Below are 11,092 nucleotides of genomic sequence, written 5' to 3'. Positions count from 1 at the left end.
CATTGTGTTCCACGTCTTATCTAATACCTGCTTACAGAAATTTGTTTCCATGATAGAAAACAAACAACCAAAAAATAACTTTGATAGCGAACATCTCTTTAGTGGAAGCGGCTCCTTAACATCCATACAGTCTAGCCCTTAATCACTTAAAGTTCCCACCCCCTTTATCGTTTCTTGGGTTGCTCGTTACTCCTACCGGGGCACCCAGCAAGAGCGGCGCCAATATGTACTTAAAATAATATTGACATGAATTTAACTCAAAAGCAGTCAACAGCAGTTTATTTTTTTAAATTGTTTTAACATATTTAATATGCCCACTTTGACTTTGCTCTAAACAGCTGTCTACCCCCAAAGGTAACGACGATTTACCGCCCGCCGCAGGAGTTCCATGTTAATAATAAAGCACCGTGTGTAGAATTTCGTCGCCATCTTCCGGAAGCTATAAGTCAGCTGCTCAGTGGCTGTTTATTTACCTCATTGCCAGAATGATGGCGAATACTCTCACACGATAAGCGAAACAATTTCTGAAGTATTTTAGTCCACTATACATACTTTTAAGATGAAGGCTGTGTTTCTACTTCAGACTTTGCTCTTGGTGGGGGTTGTGCTCATAAACCAAGTGGCAGCGAAGGTAAGGCTAACAGGCTAATGCTAGTTTGCTTGTCAGCAATGACGACGTACAATCCTTTCTTAAAATGTTCTATTTAAGTGTACATTTGCAAATGGGAACTCTGTGTTAAAACGAGTGCTGTGACCACATGTGCCACACTTGGCCTAATAATATCCAACCCGTCACGTTGCATATTTAACGGTTACATTGCAACCAATTAGCTATCTAGATCTTATCATGATGGCGTCACTTTTTCTTTGAATCTTTCTTACAGAATTCGGAAGACATTCGTTGTAAATGCATCTGTCCACCATACAGAGACATCGAGGGACAGATCTATAAGCAGAATGTGTCGCTCAAAGACTGGTATGGCCAGTGTTTGTTTGCTCACCATGGAAGAATGCACTTGATTCCATAAGTGTATCGATGTTTTCTTTTGCAGCAACTGTCTCCATGTTGTGGAGCCAATGCCAGTTGATGGAAAAGATGTGGAGGCCTACTGTTTACGTTGTGAGTGTAAATATGAAGAGAGGAGCTCAGGCACTATTAAGGTATGTTGCATGCGAGATCTGCAAATGACACTATGTGAGTTGTAAGGCTGAACTATTGAATCACTTTAGTTTGTCACGGGTGTGATATTCCTGACACAAATGCACATTAATATATGTTTAATGTAGTGTTTCTCAAATAGTGGGCCGGGACCCTCTAGAGCAGTGTTTTTCAACCTTTTTTGAGCCAAGGCGCATTTTTTTCATTGGAAAAATCTGGAGGCACACCGCCAGCAGAAATCATTAAGAAATGAAACTCAGTAGACTACAAAAAGTCGTTGTCGCAATTGTTGGATATTAATTTAAACCATAACAAACTATGCATCACTATAGCTCTTGTGTCAAAGTAGGTGTACTGTCACGACCTGTCACATCACGACGTGACTTATTTTGAGTTTTTTGGTTGTGTTCCCGTGCATAGTGTTTTAGTTTTGGTCTTGCACTCCTATTTTGGTGGCTTTTCCTGTTTTTTGGTATTTTCCTGTTGCAGTTTCTTGTCTTCCTTTGAGCGATATTCCCCGCACCTGCTTTGTTTTAGCAATCAAGAAAATTTAAGTTGTTGCTATCTTTTTTTGTTTGCTTATTGTTGATTGTCATTTCATGTACGATGTACTTTGTGGACGCCTTCTCTGCTCCACACGCTGTAAGTCTTTGCTGTCGTTCAGCGTTCTGTTTTTGTTTACTTTGTTACCAGTTCAGTTTTAGTTTCATTATGCATAGCCATCCCTAAGCTTTAATGCCTTTTCTTAGGGACACTCACCTTTTTGTTTATTTTTGGTTTAAGCATTAGATACCTTTTTACCTGCACGCTGTCCTCCGCTGTCGTCTGCATATTGTGATCACAACAAACCGTCGTCGTCTCACACGACTTGTTCCTGACATCTACAAAGCAATTAGCTACCAGCTTCCACCTACTGATATTGAGGAGAATGACATGGTTACTCTGCCGAGCTCTAGACAGCACCGACACTCAATAATGGCACATTCTTTGCGGATTATAATTACTGGTTTGCAAAAAATATTTTTAACCCAAATAGGTGTAACTACATAATCTCCCATGGCACACCAGACTGTATCTCACGGCACACTAGTGTGCTGCGGCACAGTGGTTGAAAAACACTGCTCTAGAGCAGGAATGGGCAAACTACGGCCGGGGGACCACATCCGGCCCGTTGGTCTTTTTAATCCGGCCCACCAAATTTATTCTGCTTTAATACAGTGAAGAATATGTAACTGTTTAATTGCATATATGGCGGAAGGATCTGTGTGGTAATAAGGTTTGAACACAATCTATTATGAGTAATGGCAGTCAGGTATGGTGGAATCGAGCCACACAGTTGTTTGACCTTACTCTTACTTTTTCTTACTCTTTCTTACTGTAACAAACTCACTTTATTTTGCCATTCATTTGTTCCCACATCATTATTGTTTGACGTTTTGAATGATTAAGTTCACAAGTAAACGATACAAAACGAAGAGGAACGTCTGGAATTTTGTTTGTTGTTGCCGGAGCAAGCGGGATCAGGAGAAAGTAGAGGAGCGTCAAGCCAAGGCTTCATTAGGAAACTACACCAATCAAAGCCAACATTTCCTTTGTTTTGTGCAAAATGTTTTATCAATCAATCAATCAATGTTTATTTATATAGCCCTAAATCACAAGTGTCTCAAAGGGCTGCACAAGCCACAACGACATCCTCGGTACAGAGCCCACATAAGGGCAAGGAAAAACTCACCCCAGTGGGACGTCGATGTGAATGACTATGAGAAACCTTGGAGAGGACCGCATGTGTGGGCTCTGGGAATCACTAATAAGCCGGAGTTCTTTGAACGCAGATTTCTTGCCGGGACATATGGCACAATACAATCGGCAAGATAGGACGGAGCTAGACCGTGTAATATTTTATACTTAAGTAGTAAAACCTTAAAGTCACATCTTAAGTGCACAGGAAGCCAGTGCAGGTGAGCCAGTATAGGCGTAATATGATCAAACTTTCTTGTTCTTGTCAAAAGTTTAGCAGCCGCATTTTGTACCAACTGTAATCTTTTAATGCTAGCCATAGGGAGACCCGAAAATAATACGTTACAGTAATCGAGACGAGACGTAACGAACGCATGAATAATGATCTCAGCGTCGCTAGTGGACAAAATGGAACGAATTTTAGCGATATTACGGAGATGAAAGAAGGCCGTTTTAGTAACACTCTGAATGTGTGACTCAAACGAGAGAGTTGCGTCGAAGATAATACCCAGATTCTTTGCTGAGTCGCTTTGTGTAATTGTTTGGTTGTCAAATGTTAAGGTGGTATTATTAAATAAATGTCAGTGTTTAGCAGGACCGATAATCAGCATTTCCGTTTTCTTAGTGTTGAGTTGCAAGAAGTTAGCGGACATCCATTGTACAAAATTTACTTCTAATTGTGACAAATATATACACTGATATATTTATTGAATCTGTTTTTTACACTCCTAATGGTAATATACGAAATATTTTACTTTAAGCAAGTGCAAACATCCTCTTTAAATGCTTTGGGAATTTGTTTTTGCTTTGAAACCCTGTTTATTGTAGCAAAAAAATTTGTCATATTAAATAATAAAAACAGATCAGTCAATAGTTTAAATTGTAATGATTGTTTATTTATTTTATCACACATCCTGTCTTTAATCTTTTAATCAACTAACTCAATTCCAATCAATAATTTCAATTAAATCAGTATTTGAATTTGTTGGCATGCAAATACTTTTTTTTTTGTATATGACTGTATTTAAGAAATACTGCACATTTTTCAGTTAACTGCAATTAAATCTCTGTGCCCAAATGGTACAATGTTTCCATACTTCCTTGAATATACATCCAATGGAACGTTTCCAGGAATGTACCTGGCATAATCCTGTTGTTCCCTGTTTTAGGTCACCATCATAATTTACCTGTCTATTTTGGGGCTGCTGCTTCTCTACATGGTCTACTTGACTCTTTTGGAGCCCATTTTGAAGAGACGACTGTTTGGACACTCACAGCTCATCCAAAGTGACGATGATGTCGGGGTAAGTGATGTTGCCTTTATAAAGCTTGTTTTCCGGAAGAACATTAAGAAAGCTGGATGATTTTGTCGTTGTTATAATCATGAAATATTTGTTTCATTGGCACACTCATTATCTACCATTTCAGGGTTTCATAAGTATGCAAATAACGTGTTCCTCTTAGTCAAACATGTAGATGCAGTTTAACAAGTGTGCTAATCTGAAGTACTTAGAAATAAAAGCACATTTTGCTTCATGTCTGTTATAGATATCATCCTAAGTAGGACTGGACAATTAATCACATTTTGTTTTTGATTTCGATTATGGCTTTTCACTTTTATGAAAATATAATAATCGAAAGAAAATGATTAATGGGCTTCGTGACATGCATACAAATTCCTGAGCTTGTAACAGCGAAACGGATGAGGAGCAAATGAGTGAAAAAATACCACGTCTACTAGAAGTTTGGGATGTCACCATGGTTGCTACTTTTTATTTGACACAGCGCTAGTATGCCTTATCCACAATCACTAAACTCAACAAAAAAAGTAAGGCCATATGATTTATGTAACCGTGGACAGAGTCACATAATAGACCAATAAATCTGAATCCGGTGATAAACGCAAAATAGTGTCAGGGAAATTGACATCAATGTAAGTGAAATGTTGTCATTGTGAGCAGAAGGAGCATTTGTTTGGGAAAATATTGTGTCGAGTACCTCTCTTTCTTTCCCGACACACTCAGACGCCTTGCCCTAAACTAAACAATGTGGAGCCGGTCACTTAAAAAAGCGGCTGAACTACGAAGCTAAAGCTAACAAGAACAATCCGTACACCCACAACATATCTCATCTGCTAGTGTTTTCGTGAACGTCATCCTCGATGTAAAATTCATGTGCAAACGATCAGCGGTCGCATCTTGAAGGCGCTTTTTTAACAACCTCAAGTGAGTCGCCTCTTTACTCGTCAAGCTGAGAACACCAGCATAGCACACTTCCCCACTTCACAATAATAGCGTGATGTGCCACATCCGGGCTGACGAAATAACAAAATTAAGTTTTCAAAAAAGTACCGCACACAATGTACTTAAAGCACTTTTTGATACATTTACCAAATTATTATGCTTTTTCCCAAAATACTGGTTAAAATTGTCGAAATATGTATTGCACCAAACAATGTGAGGATTTTTGCATTTAATTAACAATTTTATTTCACACAAAAAGCACACACTCTGTGTTGGTAAAATAAGTGTAAAAGTTAAAAAACAGAATACAAAAACGCAAAAACGTATTTATATTGTTTTTTATATTGCTATTGTTATTTTAACTTATTGGTATTGCTATTATTATTTTACTTGTGGTTTATTTGTTACTAAATTATATCAGTTTTTAAAAAACTATTGTTGGATTTTGGTGGTACAATAAATACTCTTGTTTTCAAATAAATAAATTGTCGTGTACTTAATCATGATTACAGTAGCAGTCAAAATAATCGTGATTATTATTTTTGCCATAGTCATCCAGCCCTAATATTAAGTGGAAACTTGCACTCCAAAAGAAGCAAGAAATTATTTATTTGTAATAGTTATCTCTCTGGTTGCATTAGATACAGTATGATGATCTATTGGAGAGCACAATTGTTGAATTCAGGCTGCTGTGGTCGTTTTGCTCCCATACCCACATTAATTATTTAGTGTGAGCCGGTCAATGCAAACATATCTTCACAGGCCGCATTCTCCTCATACTTGCACAGCTTTACTCTGAATACTCCGGTTTCCTCTCTCAGTCCAAAACATGCATGCGAGGCTAACTGCATTTTGTACATTTTCTGTATGTGTTAGTGTGCAGGTTAGTCCAGCCAGGGTGTACCTCACTCTTATTCATACTCAGCTGGGAGAGGCCTCAGCTCACATTGTAAACCAGGAGTGACCATTTGCAACACACATACTGTAGCTCTTTTTTTAAATGTTTCCCTTGATGGAACATATCTTGACACCCCTGTGGAAGACAATGTATGTTGATGAATAATGCAGAAAACACAAACCAATCTAAGCTTTTTAAAATATATTAATTGAAATCTTAGTACCACAATTGCAGAAAGTTTGAAAAGCAGCATGTTGTAATCAGAGGCCTAATTTATTAAGGTTGCTGCACACAAAAAAGTTGCGTCATTTGGGGTGAAATGTGTGTAAGTAACTTTCACCGCCAACATTGGTATTTATTAAAAAATTCCCTTTGTAAAAGTTTGCTTATTTCTTACGCACAATGTTTTTCAGACACAGGAATCAGCAACGCCCGATGGTGTCACCACGAAATAAAGCTTCACTATAAAATACATAGCAACACATATATTTTAAGTTTTATAAGTATTCCTTAGATCTGCAGTCAATATTTATTTATTAGAACTTAAACATCAAAATATAGAACTGTATTAATGTATTTATTTTGTACAAGCAAGTTTGATGTGGTGGGTCAATGAACATATTTTTTTAGCATTGAAGACCAATAATATGGATGGCAGCCCAATTTTTCATGAAATAAAGTTATGTTGTGAATGTAGGAAATTATTACCGGTGCATTTATTTTTTTCCAGTACATTTAGGTTTTGGGATTTTATAAAACACGGTCTGGAGTGCAAATGTTTGGATGTCACGCAGTCCTGCTGCATATACACAACCACTATGTAATATATATTGATATTACAGGGTTTCCCCTTGATAGCACTAGGGGAAACGCCCCCACCGCCATGTATACTGTGGCCCATGTATATTGTAGGGGGGGTGGTCAATATGACATCATACAGTAATAATGACATTGATTGATTGAAACTTTTATTAGTAGATTGCACAGTACAGTACATATTCCGTACAATTGACCACTAAATGGTAACACCACGTTAATCAATTAATGGTAAATGATCATTTTGATTTGCAATGATGCATATATTTTATTTAAAAAGGCGAAACAAATGTTTTATGTACATGTATATGTTAAAACACATATTGTTATTTATTAATACTACCATTAATAATATTAATATAAAAAAAAAATTTTTTTTTATAATCACAATCAGTTTTAACACAAAGAATTTGAGTTGGTAGACTGTGCTTTCTTTGTTCAATGCAGTTTCAATTGTTGCTGGTTATTACACAGGCTGCACTTTATTCTGCCCTGCCTGTATGTTGCAATTTAGTTTGCCAAATATGTAAACAATCCTGAGATACATTAGGAAAAAAATAATGGTGTTTTGTTGATATTCTTCACAATGAAATCACTTTATACTAAACTCACTAAAGAAAGTACATTAAATATACACATGAAGTGAACATACATGGAGGAATCACGTTAGATTAATAATATTATTTGGAATAAACTAAATTAAGCAATACAATTATGCAGGATGAAGGTTGAGCACTAATGCCGCTAGCTCAATGCTAACGTAGTTTATTGACAAGCTAACTCAAATTAGCATGGCCAATTACAGGACACATATACTGTATATTAACAATCCTTCACACTAACATTTATATCTGTGGACAATTTGCAGTCTTCTATGAAGCTTACATGCATGTTTTTGGAATGTGGGATGAAAGGAGTGTCCGGATAAAACCCACACATGCACGGGTACAAATGCTCACTCAACACAGCGACGTCCAAACGGAGGTTTGAAGACGCACACGGCGTAAAGTTAGACGTTAATGTTGGTAGTAATGTCAAAATGTTTAGGGTAGTTTACACTGGCTTGAACAGGAAATGCATTAATTAGCTTAAAATAATTTTATCTTAAACTTTCTCTCCTTACTTTTGCCAAGTATCAATTCATTTAAGTGCGCGACCAGCTGACGCTCTTCTGAGCGGCAATTTAGATGCACGTTTTTTGTTTATTTTTTCTAAATAAAGCAATGAAGAACGTTATTTTTATGACATTTGATTTGTTTTTCAAGCCTATTATATATAGCCAATAGTATGTAAATAATAGACTATATACGGTATCCATTCATACCGTATGTCACTTCAATAGTTTTCATGTTAAAAAAAGTTTTTTCAAAATTAAAAGAAAAAACGTATTTTGAAGGGGTGGCGGCGGTAATCTTGGCGTTTACATGTAGGGGAAACCCTGTATTATTGCCACCACTGAAATATATATTTTTTATAAGTTTAACAACTGTACAAAAAACTATTTTATTGTGCCAATCATCTTGTATGCGTGCCAATTGTCCACAAGGGCTTTAAATATTGCTCATGATGACTACTTGTGTCATGCAACAGAATGTCTGCCTTGCATTACTTTATAGGGGGAACTAAAAATAATAGAATATCGTGCATAGGCTCATTTATTGCAGCAATTAGATTTACAAAGTGAAAGTAATAAATGACATAGGCTCATAACATGCAACTCAAGATATTCCAATCCTTCTTTTGGTAGAATTGTGATGATTATGGCTTACAGTTTATGGAAACCTCAAATTAAAAATCTCTGAAAATTTGCGGTTTTCAAAAACTGTAAGCCATGATCATCCAAATTATAACATGCACCTTGGGATAGGTTGATTGGCAGCACTAAATTGGCCCTCGTGTGTGAATGTGAGTGTGAATGTTGTCTGTCTATCTGTGTTGGCCCTGAGATGAGATGGCGACTTGTCCAGGGTGTACCCCGCCTTCTGCCCGATTGTAGCTGAGATAGGCTCCAGCATCCCCCGCGACCCTGAAAGGGATACGCGGTAGAAAATGGATGGATGGATGAAGGGCATGTATCTCACTTGGCACGCAATTAATTTATATCACATGTAGTTTTACATTTGAAGTTGAATTACTGACATGATTAAACTTTTGCACAATATTCACATTTTTGTAGTTTCTCCTGTAAATAATAAACACATTATTTGGACAAAGACTAGGCAAACAGAATGCTAAAACATGAACATGTTTTTCTTCATTTCAGCAACAGTTCTCAGCCACGGTGGAGCTGACACTTTGATTAGTCTAAGATTGACAATTCTGTCATTATTATTTTTTATTAGATATGACATTACCTAGCCCTTTCAAAAATAATCTTGTCATGAAGCTCAACGTAATAAGGACCAATCTGAAAGTATCGCCTTCTTCTTTGGAGTCACCGTCTGTGACTTTAGTCGCTGATAGTCCAACATGGAATCCTTTAAATGATCACAATATTCATGAAATAATTAGCATATCAATTAATGGATGACAGTGGGAGAAACATTTCACTGCAGGTGTGATTTAAAATGAGAAGAGTGCTTACAAGTATGTGCAGCATGCTTTTATGAATCTGATTTTTTTTGCATACATTTTAAGGTTTGTGTTTTTGCAGTGTTTTACGTTGGAATCCACTCACACTTATAAATGAGGCCCCTGAACTTCGACGTTTACTAGCTCAATGTCTGCATGCAGTTTTAAACCTTGCCTTGGATGTTACATGCAGTGTATGACTGTTTTTTTTTTACTGTAGAAAGCCATTTTAAAAACATGCTGCTCTGAATGATTCTTTCAGAACCTTTAAGCTTATTCTTCTTTCTCGTCTGGGTTTTCAGGACCAGCAGCCTTTTGCAAATGCTCACAACGTCCTGTCTCGTTCACACTCTCGACCAAACATGCTGAACAAAGTGGAACACGCCCAGCAGCGCTGGAGGAGGCAGGTCCAGGAACAGAGAAAGTCGGTGTTTGACCGCCATGTTGTTCTTAGTTAAAGTTGGAGAGGACAACAAATAGAACCACACACACACTGTGACAGAACCTGTGACTTTATCAATTACTTTTTCTCATTTGTGTTTCTTTTAATGTAAAGCAGAAGTTGATCAAAACGGACAGCACAAGAGATTACGATGATTATTTTTTCAGTTATTACACTGTGTTCAATGATGTCTTTCCAAGAAGCAGAATGAAAGAAAACTCCTAGTCTCAAGGAAATATATCATGAAAATGTGACATTGCAGTTTAATAAATGGCAGATAAAACCCTGCTAAGCTGGGTCCCACTCATATTAACACTAATTATTATTCATCTAAAAATCATTTTTACATTTTCCTGTGTGATAGCTAATGTGTTCAAATTCATATTTCATTGACCTCAGCATAGGTGCATTTTTTTGTTGAGCACATTGTTGTGTTTGTCCATTTTCTGGTGACTTTTTAAACATGTTCTTACCTTCGTCACCCCACTTGAGCACACAGAGGGAAGAAAGTTAATCAGAGACAACTTGTGAGAGAAAAGGTGTGGTCGTATAGAAGTCTAACTTTTGTTATCAAGGTCCCAAATAACCTTTGTTGTTGAACACTAATCCTCCATCACTGGAACACTGAAGTTATTGTAGTGACTGTTTGAAGGAGGCCCGTGAAAGTGGTCACAACAAGCATTGTATGTGTACTACCTTTTTGACTTTGGAATAAATTGATGTAATATTTGTGATTATGTGTGCCTTTGCCGCTTATTTATTAACAGACTTGAACCTTGAGAAACCTTCCCTCCAGGTGCCGTCTCGTCTGTACAGAAGCCTCCAGTCACATCTGTAAGTCATTTGTATTTTGAGAATTCCCCTCTGTGCACCTCCACAATAGATTGGAGACAAAAAAAATATTGATTTAAAACCTTTTTTTTTTCTCTACATGTCAAAGTAAAGTAAATCAGATGACTTTTTATACACAACTTTTTTCGATGGATGCCACCAAATTCCTCATTCTGGATGCTTTGCTGGTCCTTGACTGCAATTTTGTGGACTTTGAAGCAGGCTGGTTTAGGTTGAGGTCAGCTGACCAAGAATATTCCATTTGTTTGCCTTGAAAAGCCCGAGGTTTGCTTTGGCTGCGTGTTTTGGGTCATCACGCTCCTTACACTGTGAAACACTGTTTCATCTCCAAGGCCTATTTCATTTGATTTTTTTTAAAAGTTTTTCCGCATTTG

At 37.1% G+C, this 11,092-nt stretch overlaps 1 protein-coding gene across 1 annotated transcript; it reads left to right on the top strand.

The window, feature by feature from the left end:
• The first annotated feature begins 425 nt into the window (after positions 1 to 425).
• tmem9b (TMEM9 domain family, member B) lies at positions 426 to 10,600 on the top strand. The gene is made up of 5 exons (XM_061963969.1): positions 426 to 631; positions 885 to 976; positions 1,053 to 1,161; positions 4,066 to 4,200; positions 9,727 to 10,600. The coding sequence occupies exons 1-5, from the start codon at positions 560 to 562 to the stop codon at positions 9,880 to 9,882; spliced, it is 564 nt and encodes a 187-aa protein (XP_061819953.1). The 5' UTR covers positions 426 to 559; the 3' UTR covers positions 9,883 to 10,600.
• The last annotated feature ends 492 nt before the right edge of the window (positions 10,601 to 11,092 follow it).

The sequence above is a fragment of the Nerophis lumbriciformis genome, linkage group LG06 (assembly GCF_033978685.3).
Source record: "Nerophis lumbriciformis linkage group LG06, RoL_Nlum_v2.1, whole genome shotgun sequence".
Taxonomy (NCBI): domain Eukaryota; kingdom Metazoa; phylum Chordata; class Actinopteri; order Syngnathiformes; family Syngnathidae; genus Nerophis; species Nerophis lumbriciformis.
Note: the sequence above shows the minus strand (reverse complement) of the source record. Positions and strands in the feature narration are given on the sequence as shown.